This window comes from Carassius gibelio, chromosome B15 (assembly GCF_023724105.1).
Source record: "Carassius gibelio isolate Cgi1373 ecotype wild population from Czech Republic chromosome B15, carGib1.2-hapl.c, whole genome shotgun sequence".
In the NCBI taxonomy this organism is placed as follows: Eukaryota; Metazoa; Chordata; class Actinopteri; order Cypriniformes; family Cyprinidae; genus Carassius; species Carassius gibelio.
The window spans coordinates 15128922-15152767 of NC_068410.1; the positions used below are offsets into that span (position 1 = coordinate 15128922).

General features: G+C 34.8%; 1 protein-coding gene across 11 annotated transcripts; it reads left to right on the top strand.

The window, feature by feature from the left end:
- Positions 1 to 3787: 3787 nt before the first annotated feature.
- Positions 3788 to 23140, top strand: LOC127972877 (phosphatidylinositol-binding clathrin assembly protein-like). Of its 11 annotated transcripts, none has more exons than XM_052576772.1 (24): positions 3788 to 4392; positions 9057 to 9199; positions 9315 to 9390; positions 9737 to 9839; positions 10174 to 10267; positions 10406 to 10517; positions 10997 to 11103; positions 11189 to 11230; positions 12332 to 12343; positions 12484 to 12569; positions 12761 to 12884; positions 14016 to 14149; positions 15057 to 15148; positions 15278 to 15412; positions 16711 to 16794; positions 17035 to 17124; positions 17652 to 17762; positions 17968 to 18072; positions 18401 to 18431; positions 18517 to 18616; positions 19509 to 19568; positions 19850 to 19954; positions 20186 to 20297; positions 21801 to 23140. In XM_052576772.1, the coding sequence occupies exons 1-23, from the start codon at positions 4263 to 4265 to the stop codon at positions 20276 to 20278; spliced, it is 2169 nt and encodes a 722-aa protein (XP_052432732.1). In that variant the 5' UTR covers positions 3788 to 4262; the 3' UTR covers positions 20279 to 20297; positions 21801 to 23140. The 11 variants fall into 11 exon arrangements, with proteins under 11 accessions (XP_052432732.1, XP_052432736.1, XP_052432738.1 ...); XM_052576770.1 differs by having other exon boundaries at positions 3789 to 4392; positions 15278 to 15430; XM_052576776.1 differs by lacking the exon at positions 17035 to 17124 and having other exon boundaries at positions 15278 to 15430.
- The last annotated feature ends 706 nt before the right edge of the window (positions 23141 to 23846 follow it).

The window sequence follows — 23846 nt, forward strand, 5'->3', positions numbered from 1 at the left end:
ACACCCACCCATGAAACGACCCAGATGTACTGTCAGGCGGCCATGTGCTCTGATTCATCCTGACGGATTACATGACATTCAATTGTTTTTAGTGATCACTGTACTGAGAGAAGCTGCTGAGGTCAGAGCTGTCAAGGACAGTACAGTATATTGCTATAAAGGTGCTTCACCATGCCATAGAGGAACTTTTTTTGTCTAAATGGTTCCATAAAGAACCTTTGACATCTGAAGAACATTTCTGTTTCACAAAAGGTTCTCTGTGGTGAAAGAATTAGATTATAAAAGGTAAGAAAGAGATGGTTCTTTAAAAAAACCTTTGTCTGAATGGTTCTTTGTGGAACCAGCAAGGGTTTTTCTATGCATGGCATCACTGTGAAAAACCTTTTAAGCACCTTTATTTTTAAGAGAGAGGAAAAGTTTATAGTGGAATTACCATTTGCAGAGTTAAACCCTTAAATTTACACAGATATCAAATATAAGCATACTCCTACAGTATATAGTTCACATTTTCCTCAGATGTTATATTACAGTCAGATCAGCCACATACAGACATTAACAATCATCTAATTTGATTCATTGCGTGGAATGGCATGGCAGTTCATTTCTTATGATTAGAATCAGCATGAAAACAATGCTTTACAATTATTACCGTTATCATTTTTTTACACAAAGGCCTTTAAATCTATGCCACTAGCAAATCAAGAAAATAGATTACTGATTCATTTATTTTGTTTTACCTTAAAAAATTTTTATTACTGACAAAACTTTATAGTGAATAGTCCAGCCCACCGAGTGAAATCTATCCGAAACAACTGAAAGTAAGGGACTTTTTTGCATGTTTTGTTTGTATGAATAAAAAAACTTTTGAAATGAGACTAAAGGAGGACAAAAAAGTCAGCTAACATTTCATGAGACAGTGTATTCATGTTATCCAAATACAAGTTTACTGATGTTGGACCCTCCTTCCTGTATTTCCTCCCTCTTATTATGTTTTATTTTGTAAAGCAAAAGAAAAATTACTTTTGTTAAGCTGCTTGGATGAAGAAAACATAATATTTCCCAATAAGAGGGGAAAATCATGTGGGTGTAAATTAAAGCAGTTTTCATAAATTATTTAATTACACTAATTTAAATTACTTAGCTAATTTCTCTAACTGATTCTCGGAGGTAAAGAAAAAAATAACTGTTTTGTTGTTCCTTGGGCTGTATGATTAAATCGCATGGGTTTAGTCATTTAAACAATAATAATAATTATTATTATTATTATTATAATAATGAAAACAACATTCATTAGATCTAGATGTTTTCATCTAATTGTTCATTAAACATAAGTAGGTTTTATCCCCCACATCAAAGGGAGAGTAAATGCTATTGAAACGAAGCATCACATGTTTCGACTGCGCCCTCTAGTGTTCATATCACGTAAAACTATTGTTCAAATTTTATCTGAATTATTGTTCAGAAGATCAGCTGTTCAATATTTGATTCAGGTGCACTTAGTTAATCAAATGTCATAAAGTCACTCTTCTTTAAACGTAATCTTTAAAAAAGATTCTTTGTATTTTCATAATTTCGTTATTTTTTTTTTTACTTACATTTTTCAGCTTATAAAACATTGCATTATCCCTCACTATTAAAATGACAGAACATAAAACATAACGTGGTCTCTTGTACACCAAGGCTGCATGTATATATATATATATATATATATATATATATATATATATATATACACACACACACACACACACACACACACACATATATATATATATATATATATATATATATATATATATATATATATATATATATACAATAAAACCAGTAATATTGAGTAGTATTAATCCAATTTAAATTAGGCTGATTGTTCAGTATATTTTAAAATGTAATTAATTCCAGTGATGGTAAAGCTGAATTTCAGCGTCCAGTATTCTGTGTCACATGATCCTTCAGAAACTATTTTAATATGCTGATTTCATGTTTAAGAAACATTTTCTCTTATTATCAATGTTGAAAACATTTGTTGTACGGTGTAATATTTTTATTGGAACTGTGATACGCTTTTTTTCAGGAATCTTTGATGAACAGAAAGTTTGAAAGAACAGCATTTATTTGAAACAGACATCTTTGTTATAAACGTCTGTAGCTGTCACTTTTGATCAATTTAATGCATCTTCACTGAATGCAAGTAGCTTATTAATTAACTTAAAAGAATTAACTTTAAAACACTAATCCTTAAAATAATCACCCATCCTCAGAATACTTCTTATGTTCCACTGAAGAAAGAAAGTCATACCGAATTGTTAAGTACAACTTCTATTTAAAATTAATTTTGAATTTCTTTAAAATGTAAGAAAAACAGGTAATATTGCGAAATATTTATTTAATTTGTTAAATATATGGCTTGGCCAGTGTAAGAAACTCTATTCAATAATATTAGACAAATCTGAATTATACCAAATGTTTGACACATAGAGTACTGAAAGTCTGTGGACATTAATTGTACAGTACTTTACTATGAAGGCCTATGCATCTTTAAAGGAAAATCACACACACACACACACACACACACAAACACACACACACACAGTACAAAATGAATTTTCTATCCACTTACTCCAACCCTACCCTTCACAGAAAAGTTTTTGCATTAAAAAAAATATATATATTTATATATATATATTTTTTTATTTTTTTATTTTAGGCTTTTGGTTTACATAAGACACGAGAAGTGTTCTCATTAACCATGTATACCCATACACATGTGTACAAAGTGAAAAATACAACCTTTTTAATATTTCACATCCTATGAGTCACAACAGGAGTATAGGCTAGATTTGTCAATATATATTGATATGATGATTTGACACATTATTTCTAGATTTGATGGTACTGAACTGCTTATATATGCAAGAGCATATATCCTCAGTGCTGGGAAGGATACATTTGTAAATGTAATAGGTTACAGATTATCTAAATTGTACTAAGTGTGACTATTTCAATTACTTTACTAAAGTAATGTAGCTGATTACATTTGATGATTTTTTTATTACTTTCCAGAATGTCTAATGTTTTCAAGTGTTAATCATTTTCAAATGTGCAACTAGCCATGGTTAACCTTACATGTTCAACACTGTCATTTTCCTTTATCACTAAGGTTTTAATAATTTAATTTTAAAAGCACACACAAAATAAGACTTTCTTTGAGATCATTCTGAGGATAAATAGAGATTTAAAACCATAGCAAGAAATAGTTAATAGCTATGATAGTGTTTTTGAAATCAAATATTTGCAGTTATGACAGGAAACACTGGCATCTAACAATGCCTTGAAAAAAAGCATTCATAAACCTAAATACCGTAGTCAAATATTCTGTGTCCTAAACGCCTGAACATCGGTGTCTTATATTTTAGAGCAGTCACTGAAATTTATGAAAGAAATCTATAAATGTGAAAAAAGTAAGATGTAACCTCCTTTGTAATCCTTACTATAATGTATTAACATTTTTTATCGAAATTGTAACTGATTACAATTACATTTATTTTGTAATTAAATTACGCGACTTAGTTAAGCTACATGTAATTACTTCTTATTAACACACTATATTAGAAACACACCTGCAAGGACTGCTTTCCACTCATAAAATGTAATGTTTCTTAAAAACATTCAGATAAAAAACTGTGCAGAGCAGGACCAGTCACTTGATAATCCAGGAATATATAATTGTTGAATTGAATTGCTCTCTAGACACTCAGCCACTACTAAGCTTTATAATAAAGAGCGCATTAGTGATGGTGAAGGCGTCTGTCTGTCTGATCCAGGATCAGCAGCAGCATCAGCGGTCAGTGTCCCATATTCCTCCAGCTCTCATGGAACAGCACAGGCCCGCCATTTCACTGAATGCCTTCGCTGCTCTTCAGTCCTGCGGGTTTACAGAAATAAAACAGGCGGCGGCTGAACGGAGGGATTAGTGTCGGGACACGAGAGATGAGGCACGAGCCTTTACAGCGCGCGAGTGAAACCCGTAACAATGTAACATTTCCACGCGAGATATTCGCTAACATCATTTGTGGATTCCTCATCGTCTCGCGCAGCGGATAACTGTGTGCAAGGCTCTTGTCCGAGCAATCTTTGTCTCTCCGTGTTCTCGTATCGTACGACAGGAGGTCGACCGGGAACTGTGAACACTATTTAGTAGCAGTGTGAATTTCAATATTCATACGTATTATTTGATTGTCGGTCGCTGGAAAGCTTTGAAGATGTCTGGGCAGAGCATTACAGACAGGATAACTGCTGCTCAGCACAGCGTTACTGGATCAGCTGTGTCCAAAACAGTGTGCAAGGCAACAACTCACGAAATTATGGGCCCTAAAAAGAAACATTTGGACTGTGAGTATTACCAGCTGAGTGTTTGATATGATTTGCGATGATGGACGTGTGTACAGCTGTTGCTTTGATTGTTATGGCTACGGTTTTAGGCTATTGTACAATGGGCAGGCCCTGGTTGTGCTAAGCTAATGTGCTTAGACAGACACCTGTTTAATAATATTGAAACACAGGCCATTTATGACAAACTGACATGCATCACTATAACATTACTGAAGCTGGACTGTGCATGTGCAATACTGGGATATTTATATAAGCAAGAATGATGGGATTGTCATTAAGTTTGATCCCATAATGCTTTTATAGTATCCAAATCTATTTTAATACAGTTTATGACCTCATGTAGACCTCTTTGGCACTGCCATGCTGGTAAATCTGGTTAAATGTTAGTTCCTCATAATGCTCATTGGGCAGAAATAAATCAGTGCTATTGTTTGTCTTAGGCTGGTGTGGAGGGGTTATTGTAAGGAAGGTGTTTGGGGTGTATTTGAATTGTTAGAAATTCGTTTGGATTCGATTCTCATATTCGTTTGGCGACAAGCTGTCAGGTGATGTCAGTGAATGCTGTGTGCCTTCTTTAAGAAGTTCTGGTCTAGTGCCATTCTAGTAAGTCTGGGCTTGAGAATAGATCTCTATTTATGTCTGTCTCAGCCAGGCCTGACTCTCTTTATTTTACTTATTACAGTGTTATAAGACACGCTATGACATGTTTGAAGGACTGTAGTTAGGATTTTTAAAAAAGGAAAAAAGGGTAATTGTTCTCTGCATCCTTAGAATTACTTGCACCTTTATGCATAATAATTCACTTTCATTGCATTTTACTCAGTGCAAGTAAACTTAAACGGATATGCCAATTCTGTCATTAAAGGAACACTCCACTTTTTTTGAAAGTACGCTAATTTTCCAGCTCCCCTAGAGTTAAAAAGTTTTCGTTTGCACTTTTAGTTTAGCCTAGCATAGATAATTGAATCTGATTAGACCATTAGCATCTTGCTCAAAAATGACCAGAGTTTTGATATTTTTCTTATTTTTTTTTCTTGCTAAATTTTTTTGAAAAGTTGCAATTTTCTAGGCTGATATGGTTAGGAACTATACTCCCGTTCAGCGATAATAATCAAGGAACTTTGCTGCCATACCATGGGTGCAACTTTTCCTTTTTCCGTTGGTCTTAATACACAATGCAACAACAGAATAGTCATGTTTTAAATAGTAAAAATATAGAAACTCTTTGGTCATTTTTGAGGGAGATGCTAATGGTCTACTCAGATTCAATGATCTATGCTAAGCTAATGAGCCTATTTTAAAAAAGTGGAGTGTTCCTTTAAGTACTCACCCTCAGGTCGTTCCAAAGATGTAAGACCTTTGTTCATCTTCAGAACACAAATAAAGATATTTTTGATGAAATCTGAGAGCTTTCTGATCCTGAAAAAGCAATGCAACTAGCATGTTCAAGGCTCAGAAAGGTAGTAAGGTAAGGACATCATTAAAATAGTTAATGTGACATCAGTGGTTCAACCATAATTTTATGAAGCTACGAGAATATTGTTGTACACAAAGAAAATAAACAGAACACATTTATTCTACAGTTTCTTCTCTTCAGAGTTAGTGTTCTGCCATCATTTACTTACCCTCATGTCATTCCAAACCCCTATGAGTGTCTTTTCTCTGTGGAACATAAAATAATATATTTTAAAGAAAGGTTATTATGGTTAACTAAACTTGACCATAAAGGCAAACTTGATGTGCTAAAATAACTGAAACTGAAATATATAAATATAAATAAAAATGCTTATACCCTACTACCGGTCAAAAGTTGTTGAACAGTAAGATATTTTATGTTTTTTTTTTTTTTTATTCTCTTTTGCTTACTTAGCCTGCATTTATGTGATCCAAAATACAGCAAAATAAGTAATATTGTGAAATACTTTTTGAATTTATTTTATAATATATTATATTTATAATATATTTAATTTATACTTTTTTATATGCTGATTTGCTGTTTAAGAATTCATCGATTAATCGGATAAAAACTGCTATTTTCTTTATTTAAATGTTACTGACAAAAACAGTAATGCTCTGCAGGAACACGTGTCGTGTGCACTTTGATCAGTCGGTCTCCTCTTACTGTCATTTCTTTATCCTTGTAAAAGCGTCTGATATTTACAATCACACAATTACACGCTGCTGTTCCTTCACAGTTCCTACTCTCATAAATTACTCACACTACATGTTGACTTTTAAACCAAAGTATAAATGTTAAACAACTAATATTTCAGCACAATGAATGTTTTTGCACTGAATAATGTCTCCCTCTCTACTGTGTTCTGACAGGCCAGCCATTACTCTATGCATCAGCTTGACACTTAAAATAAAGATTTCTCATGTTTTGGGCAGCTTGGATCAAATCCTTTTCCTGCAGGAGCTCTTTCTGTTTCCTCCAATCTTTGTAGAAGCATTTTGTCCATAGAAATGCATTGTTCAGTGCTGTATTTGATGCGACCGGCTGCAGTTGGATGAGCATCTATGAGCAGACCCGACTAATCGATAATGAGAATCGTTGTCTATGATTTTCATTATCGATAATAATCGATTTTATCGATTAGTTGTTGCAGCCCTATCCAAAGGTGAGCATTTATCTGAAATAAAAAAAACTTTTGTAACGTTGTACACTATATCATTCAAAAGCTCAGTATATTTTTATTTTGGGAAATAAATTATAGCTACTTTTATTTTTCAAGGATGCTTTAAATTGATCAAAAGTGATGATAAAGATATTTATAATGTTACATAAGATTTCTATTTCAGACAAATGCTGTTCTTCTGAACTTTCCATTTATCGATGAAACCTAAAGACAATTTTACTTGGCTGTTTTCAACATCATAATATTAATAATACATGTTTTTGAGCAGAAAATCAGAATATCAGAATGACTTCTGAAGGATTATGTGACTGGAGTAATTATGTAAAAAAAATCTGCTTTGAAATCACAGGAATAAATGACATTCTAAAATCTATTAAAAAAGAAATATGTAAACAAATTTTCTACTGTTTTTACTGTATTCTGGATCAAATGAATGCAGGCTTGGTTTCTCTAAAAAAAAAAATTATATATATATATATATATATATATATATATATATATATATATATATATATATATATATATATATACGATTATCATTTCAATGATTCGATTAAATTCGATTTCACGATGCATCACGATTGCATTCTTTGCAACCTCGGTTTTCAATAATCCTGCACATGGCTACATTTTCATCAGTAAATAGTCTACAAGCAGTCAGATATTTGAACTCCCTTTTTATTTTATCTGCTTCAAATAAAACTTAAGTCTGAACAGAGTAAATACACTAGTAAATGAATACTAAAGGCACATGAAACTGTCAAGTACTGAATGCATTTAAAGTGCAGTGTACTACTACAAAAAGTATTTAAATGTTAACAAATAGTACAGTCTTCAAAACTAAAACTTTCTGCACAGCTCTAATATACAACATAAAATCAAATAACAGCAGTGGGCACTTCCTGAATGTAGCAAACATTCAGCTAAATTTAAGTCTGCACACAAATAGACAACAGAGCATTTAGAACTAATAAATACAAATCTGATCTGGTTATTTTCTTCCCTTTCTCCAAATTGTGCGGCAGAGATGATATTGTTGAACTATGTTTGGCTGAGCTGGGTCGGCCTTTGGACCAGCTGCCGTCAGCATCTCAGGGTGAAAACGTCTAACATGATTTCTTAAGTTAGTCGTATTCACAACATTTTTTATTTCAGCTTGACAGGTTTTACACACCGCATGTGTCCTGTCCAGCTCGTCATGCCTACCAATTCGTTTATAAAAACCAAAATGTGCCCAGATCTCAGATTTAAAATTTGTAGGTGCATTTTTTTATATTTGCGTATGTGTTTTGCCTCCTTCCGCCATTTTAAACTCGCATGACTGAAACGCGTATATGCAAATGACGTCATAGGCTATAATCGATTAAGTTCTATTACTGCAACAATTAATTTCAAAACCCCTAATAAATAATGGGTACTTATGGATCTTCTCGCCAAAATAAAGATGAACTGCTTTTGCCTGATATGGCGATAGCTGTAGAAACAGATAAGATGTGATTCTGAACATTTCCGTTGACAATGACATCTTTTGTGGCGAGGGCTTTGTTTCTCCGAGTATGAACGACTTGATGAATCAAAGTTGGCAGTGTTCTGGATGCAGCTGCCTTAATACACCAAACCAAGCAACCAACCACACGACTGAAGTCAACCTCATTCATTCAGAAAGTAGCAGCTCATCTGAAACTGCACTACATCTCTGTCTACACCACTGTTTTATTCCCCTAAGCATATTAGCAGAAGTGCAGTAAACATTTCATCTAGAAAGTCCACCAGCAGAGTTAGTAGAGGTCTGTGTGATTCCTGTTACTTAATCCAGAATAAAGCACGTCTGATATGTAGAAAAGCTTATATATGTGGGCTCTCTCCACAGAGTATTATTGTTCTCTTTTATGTTATAAATGCTTTGTAATCCTTTGATTTATTTCATTTTAAGCTCTATACCAGTGCAGTCTTTAGACTCAGTTCTTGTCTGTTCACCCAGTTATTAATTTCAGTAGTTAATGGAAATCTCTATTTCTGTTGTAGACTTGATACACTGTACCAATGAGATGAATGTGAACATTCCTCAGCTGGCAGACTCTCTGTTCGAGAGGACCACTAACACCAGCTGGGTGGTGGTCTTTAAGTCTCTAATCACAACACATCACCTCATGGTATACGGGAACGAGGTGCGTAACCGTGGGAGATCTGTCCACTTTTTTTTTTTCTTTCTCATACACCAATAAAATTCTGTAAATAATTCTATGCATTAAACCGTTTTTTTTTGTATTATTTTGGTTACAGCGATTTATTCAGTACTTGGCCTCCAGGAACACATTATTTAATCTCAGTAATTTCCTGGACAAATGTGGCCTACAAGGTACAGTATTGAACTATTTCACATTTTCAGACTCTACAGAAATTTCATTTTTCTTTTGTTCTCATCTTTGAATGCATTATTTAAATTCTTGTAAATTAAGCATTTATTTTACACATTAACATTTTATGTTATGCCATTATAATATTGTTTTATTTTTTCATTCATGTCATTTGTTTTATAGTAATATTTAACATTACCTTTTTTTACCATTTTAATTTACCATTTCAAATTCCCCTTTCCTGATTGTAGCACTTTTCCTCTGTGATCCTTAGCAACTACTCTTTATCATTTGTTATATATAAAGTACTTTATTTCTTACCTGTAATATTCATTGGTATTTCCCTAGGTTATGATATGTCAACATTCATTCGGAGGTACAGTCGATATCTGAATGAGAAAGCGGTTTCATATCGACAGGTGGCATTTGACTTCACGAAAGTAAAGCGTGGGTAGGATATTTTTTAAATACATTTTATAAAATGACTTTGAATCTTAAGGTAGTATCTAGTTCCTGCTTTCTCTGGTGTGCTGAATTTTACATTAAGTGCATTATGTAACTGAAACAGTGATTCATTTGACCAGCAAACTGTTCACTCGGTACAAAGTTGTTTTAGTCTTAACTGTAGTTTTTGTTTTAAATCATTTGAGGGGCATTTGTGCAGCACTAGATTTGAAGTGCTTGCATTAAGTGCTTGAAATCATTGCGCTGGATCATCCACTAAACCTCCATGCACTGATCCCCCTAATGTCATTTGACCTATATTTTAAAATCTTTTCCTTAAGGGTGGATGGAGTGATGAGAACCATGAACACAGAGAAGCTTCTAAAAACCATCCCCATTATACAGAACCAGATGGACGCCCTTCTTGACTTCAATGTGAGCTGACGGTTGATCTATATACATGCATGTTCACTGATAAAAATGACTCATGAATACATGCAATGAATATATACTCTGTAGAAGCAAAGCATTTTTGTTGCATATATTAAAATTTTTTTTTTTTTTTTTGTCCAGGTCAATGCCAATGAACTTTCCAATGGGGTTATCAATGCAGCCTTCATGCTTCTCTTCAAAGACTCCATCCGGCTTTTTGCAGCTTACAATGAAGGGATAATAAACTTACTGGGTAGGTCTTTCAGAATGCTGTCATCTCAATTCTAAACAAGAAAAAAAAAATATTGTGGAAACACATTCTCTTTACTTTTTATGAAAGATGCACATTACAGAATTAAGGTAAATATTTGTTAAAAAGGAATAGTTCACCCAAAAATTAAAATGAGCTGAAAATCTACTCACCCTCAGGGAAAATCCAAACAGATTTGGAGAAATTTAGCATTAGCAATAGATCCTCTGCAGTAAATGGGTGCCGCCAGAATGAAAGTCCAAGCAGCTGATAGAAACATCACAATAATGCACAAGTAATCCACATGACTCCAGCCTATCAATTAACGTCATGGGAAGTAAAAGCTGTGTGTTTCTAAGAAACAAATTAATCAAGGCAATTTAACTTTAGACCGTGGCTTCTGGCCAAAATGTAAGTCTACAATCTATACCAAATGCTGAGTGCTGATTCCTAATGCGTACCTATTCATCTAACTCTTACAGAAAAGTATTTTGATATGAAAAAAGTCCAGTGCAAAGAGGGTTTGGACATTTACAAGAAATTTCTTACTCGTATGACACGGATCTCGGAGTTCCTCAAAGTGGCAGAGGTGAGATTCTCATGAGTTGTTCTGGTTAGCGAGGAACGTCATCAGAAGAGCGCTATGTAACATATTTATTGGACACTCCTCACAGCAGGTGGGAATAGACCGCGGGGACATACCTGACCTGTCTCAGGTAAGACTACACTTTTATTCAGACTTTAACTCCTGCACTCGTTCTGCTTTATTAACTATCCTGAGTATTTTCTGAAACTGCTTTCTCTCTTACTACGTTAATTTGCACTAATGCATTTTTGACTTAAAGATGCATGCAGGTCTTTAGGATGCGCATGTCACTAAAGATTTCTCAGCTTTTCCCCGTCTACAGCAAATAAAGGTGTTATGGGCTCAGTGGAGATTTCAGAATAATAATGACAATAATAGAGATAATAGAAAAATGACTTCCACAAGTATATTGACTCAACAGGTTCTCACTTAGAGCCGTTTTGTGTAGTTTGTAAATGTAATTTAAATAAAATCTGTATGGCAATATATTACTGTTTTAAAAATCTGGAGTAAGACCTTTAAATGTTTTTTATTTTTTATTATTTGATAAAAAATACAGTAAAAACAGTAATAAAATAGCAAGGCTGAATTTTCAGAATCATTCAGTCTTCAGTCTCTTTACTGTCACTTTTGATCAGTTAAATGCATCCTTGCTGAATAAAAGTTTTATTTTATTTTAAAATATCTTCAGGCCATAGAAATCTTAACATGATTTAAATATATTTTCTGCTTATGCTCAGCTCTGTCATATTTCCTAAATATTTCTCAAAATTTAGTCTCTATATAAGAAAAATAATAATAATAATAAAATAAAAATATTACAAACAGTTGGCAAAGTCAGTCTATATTATTTGTCCAAAGGTACGAGAAACCTTCATATAGAGTACAATTAAAGCACAAACACATTTCAGATGATGAGTATATTCCTGTGAGTTTGGCTTCATGATTATAATAATAATGTTGATGCATCATTCTATACAGTGACATGCAGGGCTTTTACCCAAGCAGCAGTATTTGACACCTTGGGAGAGAGAAACGTTTAATATACATTAATATTAAGTCATAATGGCAAATGTTAAACATGGTCACGTGAAAAGGACAGGTTATTATCAATGCAAATACCATAGGTTTATTTAAGAGCAGATCTGAAACTCGTGCATTATATGTCTGACCAAGACCACCTTTATATTCTGTATTTCCCTTTATGTTTCCACCTTCTGTCCACCTTCAGTTTACCGTGTGTGTAAGTACTTTTCGGACTCTTTTCTGCACTCTTCTGCACTGTTCAATTCTTGTTGCAAATAAGCTATTTACTGTCTTTTAATTGGAGGCTTGATGCAGTCAGTGCTTTATTCCTGAGTAAATGTTTGTGAATTCCCTCAGGCCCCCAGCAGTCTGTTGGATGCCCTGGAGCAACACTTGGCTTCATTAGAAGGAAAGAAGGTGAAGGACTCCACTGCCGCCAGCAGGTGGGCCATTCATGTGTCACATTCAGAGCTTAATTCAAATGAATGAGTTCCATAAGATGCATTGTGTTGACAGCACTTGATGATTCTAACTTATAAGAGCTTGTGCTTGACAAATGCAGGAGTTCTGTATAGGTGTAAATTTCTATTTGATACTCACAGAAGCCCAATTTATCTCTCCCCGACTTTTGTAGGGCAAGCACACTCTCCAATGCTGTGTCATCTCTGGCCAACACTGGCATGTCTTTCACCAAAGTGGATGAAAGGGAAAAGCAGGCAGCTCTGGAGGAGGAGCAGGCACGATTGAAAGCTCTAAAGGTACATAAAAGGGCACATATCAAAAATAATTTCACCCACCAGAGGAAAGGATTTCCAGTATTTCTGTTCATTTTTGCTCATTTTTCTTTGATTATAGATTCCTGTTTTCTGGTTGTATGTGCACACATTTGAAAAAATACAGGTAGTGAAACCTGTATTTACAGAAATTCTACATCATGTGTGCTGAAACGAACTGAATGTCTAGTTGTTAATGATGTATTTAAACTCATATCAGAGATGCCTTTTTTTCTGTATGCGTGGTGCAAGAAATCACTGGAAACCAGGTGTGATTTGACTCTTGCCATGAAAAAACTAATTACAGCAAACAAGTACAAGCACATACACTTAAATCCAAATGTGTTATCTTGGAAGTAAGATACATACCAAAATATAGTGACCTGCACCTGTCTAATGTATTTAACTCCTAAAACTGAATTGTTTTATTAGCCAAGCCCAAATAACAAGCCTTGACTATAATACATGGACATTTCAAGAGTGTGTTCTTCAAAGCAACACATAAAACAACACATGATGTCACTCATTGCAATTTTGAGAGCAAGTTCTGTTCTGTATACACACAAAATTGTAATTTTGGGGAGTCTCTTACATATTTAAATACAGTTGTGACTTCTTAAGCTTTACAGTGTGTATGTGGCCTAAGAATACTAGAATATAAATATTTTGTTTGTTAGATTAATCACGGGTGTCTTTTCTATATCGGGTGTCTGCAGCTCATAAACCATTCATAGACTATATAATGCATATATTGCACACAATATTGGCAAGAGTTGGTGAAAACTTATAATGTGATTGGGTGGCTACTTAAAAAAGTCAGAGTACACAGGTTTTTTTTGACCAAAAAGCTTAGTGTACAACTTTGTTTACAACACAAAAAGTTGCCAGACTTCCAGAATTTGCAAAGATTATCCGATTTAATCTTTGAATAAGATTCAACCGGTTTCTTTAAGGCGGATAAATGTTAAAACAATTATCTGAATAAGCTTGGTATCACATTTCAAATTTATCCTCAAAACATCAGACTAATGAATGAAAAGTGGTTGGTAGGTTATTCTCCATGCCAATCAGATGGCTCCTTCCTGTCTAAAAGGTTTCTTGGCTTCTTGTAAACAGGAACAGAGGCTGAAGGAGCTCTCCAAGAGGCCTTCGTTTGCCACGACCGACACTTCTCCAGTCTCCACCACAGCAGCATGCATCAGCACAGCTCCTGCCATCGACCTGTTCTCCACTCCCAGCTGCTCCAATGGGTTAGCCAATCAAATCACTTCATAGTGTGACAGCTCAAGCCATCCTAGGTGTATATGACTTTTTTTCTTTCAGACGATTACAATCAGAGTTATATTTAAAACTGTCCTGGCTCTTCCAAGCTGTATAAATGGCAGTGAATTGGATTTTGAAGCCCAAAAAAGAGCATTCATCCATCATAAACATTGCTTCCGATGACTCTGGAGGGTTAATAAAGGCCTTCTGAAACTAATCAATGCTATTTTTTGTAAGAAATATTTTCATATTTAAAACTTTATAAATGGTAACCCCTATTTTCCACTAACTGTAGTATGCATGTTCACCAGAGATTGGCGTTCCAGTGGATGATGTACAGTAGGACATGTTTTGTTTACAGCAAAGGAAAACCAGTCTCCTCTTGGCTTTTATTGAAAGCCTTCAACATTTTTATTACAAATCCTCGTTTTGTACTTCTAATTCATGACATGACTAGTTTTGCTCTCTGCGATTCTGCGTTCATCTCTTCATCATCCACTGGAACGCCACTCTCTCGTGAACGAGCATTCTACAGTTAGCGGAAGCTAGAGATTACAGTTTTTTAAAGTTTTAAATATGGATATTTTCACACAAATGCATAGCTTCACTTCAGAAGAACTTTATTAATCCCCCAGAGCTGTGTGGAGCACTTTTTATGATGTATTGCTGCACTTTTTTGTGCTTCGAAATCTCAACCACTATACATTGCCATTATAAAGCTTGGAAGAGCCAGGACATTTTTAAATATAACTCCAACTGTATTTGTCTGAAAGAATTAAGTCATATACACCTAGACTTCTGGTTGAGTAAATAATGGGGTAATTTTCATTTTTAGGTGAATTGTCCCTTTAAATCAGTTGGGGATTAAGACGTTTTTTGTTTTCTGATCCTCAGTGCCCTGAAGATGGAGGGCGACTTCTTCGACATGCAGACTAACTTTCAGTCAAGCATGCAGCCCGGACCCTCTGTGGCCACGGCATGGGGAGGTAAGACCTTTTACGTGAGACCGTCTCAGATATTCAGCAGTGCTGTAGCCTTCTCTGTGTTAACTCGAGTCTCGTTCTAATGTCCTCCTGTTCGACACTTTCTCTCTCTCTCTCCTTTTGCCTGCTCAGATCCTTTCTCTTCTTCTGAAGCTGTAGATGACTCCATTCCAAACCTAAACCCTTTCCTAACCAAACTTGTTGTTGACGGTGCTCATCTACCCGTTATGTCAGCAGATGGTGTTCATTTCTCCTCTAGGACATCAGGTCATGAGATTTTTGGTGGTAAACACGCTTCAGTTTCTTTCTTCCAAACCACCCATCCAAAGTGTTTAATTAGTTTGAGTTTTTCTGGTCGCTGAAAGTCCCTCGTTGTTTCGCATGCACAGTATCCCGTTGTGTCAAATCAGGAATCCTCTGATTAAGTTCGGTCACATCGTTCTTACAGTTGAGCTCGGCGTCTGAGTAAGAATGCAGTCTGTAATTGGAGACTAAATGGCTGTACTATAGATAACCCTCAAATAATGTTTGTACACTTATAGCTTTGTTTTGGCTTTGTTATAGTTGGGCTGTTTCATTAATTACAGTTTTTATCTTGATTTCAAGCTAAAATTAAAGCGGTTGTAGGTAGTGTGAGACCAAAACAACTGAAAACAGTAACTGGGTGTATAGAAAGTCAAATAAACAAGATGATATAACTACATTATGAATAGATTACTTTGCCCAGCTTTCAACATATTTAGGATAATATCTACATTTGAAAAACAAAAAACAAGTTACCACCATTCAAAAGTTTGGGGTCTGTAAGAATATTTGAAAAGTCTCAATCTCATCAAGGTTGCATTTATTTGATTAAAAATACAGTGTTATTGTGAAATACTATTACAGTTTAAGATAACGGTTTTCTATTTTAATATATTTTAAAATGTAATTTATTCCTGTAATGCAAAGCTGAATTTTCAGCATTACTCCAGTTTTCAGTGTCATTTGATCCTTCTGAAATCATTCTAATATGCTAATTTGATGCTTAAGAATTATTTATATTTGAATTATTTTTGACGAACAGGAAGTACAAAAGAACAGCGTTTTCTGAAATAGATTTTAAAACATTGCTAACATATTTACTATCACATTTGATCAATTTAATATATCTTTGCTGAATAAAAATATTAATTTATTTCAGAAACAATTATAATAAAGGAGCCCAGACTTTTTTTAAAGTAATATATAAAAGTAGTGCTATCAAAGATAATGAGTTAACACATGCGATTACTGAAATATTACAAATGGAAAATATTTCATGATCTAATGTAAGACTTTTATAATTATCAAAGGTCCGCAAGTGAAATAGAAACCCAGCATAAAAAAACTGGCAAATAAACATTTTAATAATTTATATATTATTTATGATACATACCGAAGCGTTCTACAACAAAAGTTAATTCCAGAAAATCACGCATTTCATTCATTCCTGTTTTAACTTCAGACTACCGTTGCTTTGTAAAGGTTTAGTTGTTAAACTATAAAGCTATAAGTGAAAGATTGTTTTTCCTTTTTCACCTTAGATCAGTACAATCCCTTTATTGATTCAAGTTCATCTGTATCAAGCAGTTACAAACGCACTGTGCGGATAGAGCACTTAATCTCAGGTACCATGATGCAAACCATCCCACCTATGTTTCCCCTCTGTCTGGAAACATAGGAGCACTGAAGCAGTGTACAGGGCCTAACCTGTGATGATCCCTGCTGGATGCTGTTTGCCTTCTGCACATGGCTGTCTTAATATTGCTGTTTAGATACGCTCTTTACTAACCCCTTCTGAATCTCAAATGTCTTAATGTCTTTAACACTCGCCGTGTTGTTTCTCCTTCTCCCCGCCTGCCTGTCAGACTCTTTTGGTCAGCCGTCTATGGTCCAGCATCTCCCAAACCCCTCTCCCTTCCAGTCTGAGCCCTCCACTGTAGCAGGCCTATTCAGAGGTAGGGAGCCTGTGGCTGGAGGTTGACTTGTGTGGGACTGCGCCAATTTTTGATATATGTTTCCCTTTGTCTCTAATGCTTTCTGATCTAGAAGAATATAACGCCATTCAAAATCAGATCCTTAAAGGGATAAATCTCCCAAAAATTACAATTCTGTCATCATTTACTGACCCTGACTGTGTCTTATGGTGCTTTTTGGAGCTCAACAGCCCAAATACTCATTAATTTCCTCTATATTCCTTAATACTCATAAGAAGTTTAGAATGACACAAGGGTGATTAAATGATGACAGTTTTTGCATTTTGGCAATCTATCCCTATCCCTTGTAGTTTTTCAGGATGTCTTGTGTACGTCTGTAGTTTAGCCTCCACTAACTTTGACATGTGACCATGGACTCTAGTCCACTTATTGGCAGCGCTTGAACTTAAGTATGGCATTTTTTCAGCTTGTGTATTCTTCGGACGGTGTCCTAGTCTGTATTGTGAATTCTGTGAGAAGCTTGAAATGGCTTTTTGTACCTTTTAAAGGATACGGAGCTCCACAAATCCCTCCTCCACAGAGCTCAGGGGAGCTGCGTGTTGACTTTGAGTCTGTTTTCGGTACTAAAGCTGCCTCGTCTAATAGCCTGGATACAGATGGTAAGGCATTTTAGGGAAAATCAAATGAAAACACATCTACATGTAATCAGAAGTTTCTGAACTGACAGCATTCAATGATTTTGAACAGGGCTTTTATGCCTGTATGTTTCTTATATGCTTTATTATGAATAATGAACTGAATGACCATTGTATATCAAATATGCTATATAAATACACTCACCTGTCTTATTTGTGAATGTCACAGCAGGGATTTTGAAACCCACTGTGGCGGGTTCAAATCAGTCCAGTCTGCTCCCAGAGAAACTGGTGTCAGATGACCTGGATTCTTCCTTGGCCAACCTTGTTGGAAGTAAGTGTTTATTATGCAGATTATGATGCTAAAGGAAGATATTATACATTGTTAGGGGCCATTTCACAAAGAAGAATGCATTTTTGCACATATAAACGTGACATAGAGGCCAGTTAGGTGAAGAAAACGCAAGGTCTGATCAAGTAGATGCTGCAGAAAGTGCAAGCACAATGATCAGTGATGTCTATCTAGTGCATTAATACATAGAGAAACAACGGACAAGCAACATGTTCTCTTGTGAACGGCTCCTTACTTTCCAACTTTGTTACAAAATTTAAATGTACCTCTTCATAAAGCCTTCATAAAATATATATTTTCTCACTTATAGATCTGGGCATTGGAAACGGTACCACTAAAAAGTAAGATTTTTGCCCTTTGTAATGCTCAGTATGTACATTTGTCATATTCTGATTTGGTGTTAATATTAGTCACTTGTTTTTGCAGTGATATCCACTGGAACCAACCAGGAGAGAAAAAATTAACTGGTGGAATGAACTGGCAACCCAAAACTGCTCCGTCTACTACATGGAACCCTGTCTCTATGGTACAACTGTACTTTATATTATTAAAATCGCTCTGTTCCAAAACCTTGTGAGCTGCGGCCATAAGCAGCTACCTTCTAGGGAAGCATCCTTACCTCTTAAGGCTGGAATACATTATATGATTTTAAAACACCTGCTATCACACACTTGCCGATCTTGTAAATGGTTACAGAAAAAAACTGGGCATTATTCACTACATGTACCACATTGCTATTAGACAAATAACAAATGTGTTCTGAAATCAAATCATCTGGGCATAACATTGAAGTTGAACCACTGATGTCACATGGACTATTTTAACAATGTCTTTACTACCTTTCTGGGCCTTGAACGTGGTAGTTACGTGGCTGTCTATGGAGGCTCAGAAAGCTCTCGGATTTCATCAAAAATATCTTAATTTGTGTTCTGAAGAGGAACAAAGGTCTTACGGGTTTGGAACAACATGGGCGTTTTTAAATAATTAATAACAAAATTAAATTTTGGGGTGAACTAAAACCCTTATGTTCAATTTAGAACACTACTGTATATACTGTAGGCAGCAGACACAAAAACGCTCTACACAGACGACTCAACTGATCAATTGATTTCAGTAGCTTTTGAAATGAGCATGTTGCTAAACAGTTCAATACTTAAATATATAGCACACAAACATTGGTTGAAGTAATGCAATTGCATAAACTGTTTTAATCAATCCTTCTTAGTATGGGAACGAAATGTCTAAATCGTCACTGACATTTTTCTTGCCTTGCTTGCCTTTTATTAATCAAGCTCACTGAAGTGCATTCTGGGATTTTGCTTAAATAAGGTGTATACATTTTTTTGGAACAGAGAAAATGTAATGAAATGAATCACATATGACCTTAGTGTTCTTATTAGTCTTTCTTTGTTTTGTAGCCTCCATCTATCATGGCTTTCCCTGCTACAACACCTACAGGAATGATGGGATATGGCATGGTTAGTATTTCTGTGATTTTTATATTTTATATTTTCTCTTTTAGTTCTTTTTATTTCGTTTTAGGGTCTTTATTTATTTATTTTTTTGTATTTCAGTTTTATTACATCAGGTTAATCTGAACGAAAATGAAAAAAGTTGCTTCAGCAACAAGCTGCAATATGTGTTTTTGTTTTTTATTTGAATTAATGTTGATTTTATTTCCAATAAAAAGGTTGTGGATTTTTATGGTTTTAGTTAACTTTGATAACTGAATGATTCTTCATTGTTGTGATTTTTGTAGCCTTCACAGTTGCCCTCTATGAGCATGATGACCCAGCCCACAATGATGTACACACAGCCGGTCATGAGGCCATCCAATCCGTTCGGATCAGTGTCCAGTGCACAGGTACAGCCCCTACAATCTCTCTAACCTTTCATGTACGTTACGTTGTTTTTGTGATGAATGTGGCTCTCTATTAACACTTTTCGTAATCATGGTCCATTGTGTTCTGATGGACCATGAAGACAGAGAACTCCCTCCCAAAGTGCAGATCATTCCTCTCCTCCTGCACATGTGCTTCTCCCTGTCACTCCAAGTTCTTTCCTTTCTCTCTCTGTGTTGTTCTCTCTGCATTAGCCCTCCGCTGCCTCTAGCCCTTCCAGTCAGAGTCCTCTCAGAGCCCCAGGACAAGACCCCTTTGCACAGCTCTCTCTCAAGGATTTCTTGTAGAGCTTCGTCTTTTGTCTAGGTACCTGCATGTGTTTGTGATCACCGATGGTCTTGCATGCCATGGTCATCTCGTGCCTCTTGCTAGATGTAGACTGTACAAATAGATTGCACATATTATAGCAGTCATTACTGAGTGATCTATATATGTATGTATATGTGTATATATATATATATATATATATATATATATATATATATATATATATATATATATATATATATATATATATATATATATATATGTATATATATATATATATATATATATATATATATGTATATATATATATATATATATATATATATATATATATATATATATATATATATAAATAAATAAATAGTGGTCATGTAATATAACCATTTTTTTAAAAAAATTATAATATTTTGAAATACTAGATTCTTGACTTTCATGAGCTGTAAGCTCTATCAAAGTTAAAACAAAAAATGTTTTACTTTACATGTAATGAATCTAGAATATATATGAAAGTTTTTTACGATATTAAAATTTTTTGAGATGCACCTGTATATATATATATACGTTTTTTTAAAACTGTTAAACATATTTTGTTTAAAATTTTCAATCTTACATGTTAATAAAACTGACACCATTCTTTACTAATCTGTTTCAGTCTAAAATATATATCATTTAATTCATTTTTTTTATGATTTACTTAATTATATGTAAAGTAACAGTAACAATAAATTAAGTCACAATTAAAACTGTGAAATTCATGCCTGAATATATATTAGAAAAACCCCTGGAGATTTCTGTATTGCAGTGGTCCCCATCCTTTTTCAACTCGCGGCCCACACAACCAAACACATGTTTGCGGCCCACTGCAAAAAAAATTAACTGACCCCGCTATTGTTGGGTTAATAACTCAGAAGCTAGATTGTTAACTGTATTTATTGAATAAACTAGGACTGTGCGATATGAAAAACAAAAACAAAAAAACAAATAAATAAATAAGTCGCACCTGACTATAAGTTGCAGGACCAGCCAAACTATGAAAAAAAGTGTGACTTATAGTCCGGAAAATATGGTAAATAATGTAAGAATAAATGACTGAAGTCACCTTTAAACCGATGCTATTCAGCCCTGATAATATATTTTAAAAAGTCATGGAGATTTCTATATGGAATATATTTCTAGTTATGCACAGATATTTCAAGATATTTCATCACTTTTTCATTTTCTGTGAGTACAGTTTGTATAAAATGATTTTACACATAACCCCAAACTGGAAAAGTCACGAAGTAGAAACCCCGCAACTTTCCCGTAACACCTCTAAAACGTTTCTCCTTTTCAGCTGACATCAAAGTCTCTTATTTTTTAACCCCTCTCCTCCAACCTATCATACAGACTCTTCACTATCCAATCAGTTCCCAGTTCCAGGTTTCATTCATAAATGTATCACGGTACGGAAGCGACATGGGTCGCGAACACTGTTTCTTGAAGACTTAACACACTGTTGTAAAGCATCTATTTAATACTACATATAATGGTCTCTTTTTCCAGATGCAGTTTATGTAACACAAAATGAAGTTGCTCCCTGATGTCAAACCATTAAGCTCTGCCCTCTGTGCTGGGATGCTCTTCAGAGGACCGATCCCACAACATACTCGACGTCAAAGATGTAAAGCAAGTGTGTTGAAAGACTGGGAGCATACTGCAATCATTTCGTAATTTGTTTAAGATGTCAAGTGATGCTGCTGTTTGACCCATAAAGGGATTCCTCATACATTTTATAATCTGTTAAGGTAGGTAAGGGCATTGAAAGACCTGGGTATTTAGTGTTCTGAGGAGCTATAGTTTGATTTTCCTGCTTTTCCTCCGACCGATGATGAGAAGTCTTCTGGCGACCGGCGACCTAAATCAGAGTATAACTCAGCATCTGATATAGTATGCGTTATGAAATAGTAACAGTAACTTTGTTTTACACTTTATCTTTTAGTTTCGACTTTAATTGTATTCACCGGTAGACCTTTCTTGCGTGTTGTTTGTATTTATTTATAATTAATGCCTAAAAAATAAAACAGGAGAGTTTACGAAGTACATCGGGGGGAAATAAATATAAATACTAATTCAACATTATTCTTGGGTGTTGGATTGTATAATGAAGGTATAGACTTTTGAAATAGATATTATGTGGATAATACACCTGTAAGCTAAATGATAGAGCACTAACTATTCGCTAAGTTTTATGTCTAGAACAACTTCCCGTAGATGAAATGTTTGCAACCCAAGGCTATTGGGAGGGTAATCATTAGTGAACGGTTTGTTATACTGTTTAGTCGATACTGTGCTTAGGGGTTTTGCAATGAGGTATTTGTTGGAGTAGAAAAGCACTTCCTCCGTGACTGTGAGGTGTTGCACTTGGGAAGGGAGGTGTTCTCTGCATTATGCATGGCATGCCATCATTTTCACACGGACCGTAAAGATCTGGCTGCCCCTGATCTGAATGTTTCAGACTTCTTGTCAAGTTAAGCACCCTGCTCTCTAAAAGTCCAGGATTACTGAACGGGAGCTGGACGCTCCTCTAGCTATTGGTCATGGACAGGGTTATTAATATCACTGTAAATTTGTAGTGTAACATATAAGAAACGCTGACTGGGAGACGGTTCGAGCACTGTTGATCGGTGCTTTTATGTATATATACATATGATCATGTAGGAAGTTTGTCCAGGGGTTGGCTAAGGATGGTTTGAAATATGAAAGCAATTCAATCAGATCTGAGTTTTACTGAATAATTTCTGTGTTGTCCTCACGGATCATTTTTTGTTTTGTTTATGTATTTAAAAGATGTAAGAATAATTAGTGAACTCTTTCTTTTTCAAATAAAGTGCAGCTTCCACAAATCTTGTGTACGTTGTGGTTAATGGTCATGCATTCGTTTTTTTTTTTTCAGCTTGACATGATAGTTAATCATGTGCTAGTCTTTGTGACTTACAAATACTCCTAAACATAGCTTATCTATCAGTGGGAACCTATAAATGATCATTTGTATTCTGTTAATCTAATTGTTGCAGTTCACTCAAGTGATCGAATCAATACTTTGAAGCTTAACGGAGGTTTACAAATGTTTGATAGATTTGAGAGTTTGTACTCGCTTGCCTCTTAATAATGAAACCTTGCTCCTACTTGTTAAACATAAGCCAGGTTAAACCTGTTCTAATATAAACTTGTTGAGGGAATCAAAAAGACTACATTTTAATATTTATTTTCCTTGTATGAACCAGGAAATAAAGTAATATATAGACACAGTCATGTTGTGTTCCTGAATCTGCTTTGAACAAACTGGTAAATGATTTGGTAAAGGATTCAATGATTTACTCATTAACACAATCATTTGTCGCCACCTACTGGTGAATGTAACCTACAGAAAAAAAGTCCTCATCATTGACGCAGAGACTGTCTGGAACATGAAATCAAAAGTCCCAGTGCTGTTGTATATCAGCATTCACTAATCAAATTAGGACCTAAGCGAATCATTGTATTGTATCATTGTTGTTGTTTGCACAGACCCTGGCTGACTGAATTACTAATCACAAATTACGTATTAAT

Bases quoted from the DNA above. Each gene is read 5' to 3' on its own strand.
- LOC127972877 (XM_052576770.1), top strand. From the start codon at position 4,263: ATGTCTGGGCAGAGCATTACAGACAGGATAACTGCTGCTCAGCACAGC. The intron at 9,840-10,173 runs GTAGGATATTTT...CTTTTCCTTAAG, and splicing joins TTCACGAAAGTAAAGCGTGG to GGTGGATGGAGTGATGAGAA. The intron at 17,125-17,651 runs GTAGGGAGCCTG...TACCTTTTAAAG, and splicing joins TGTAGCAGGCCTATTCAGAG to GATACGGAGCTCCACAAATC.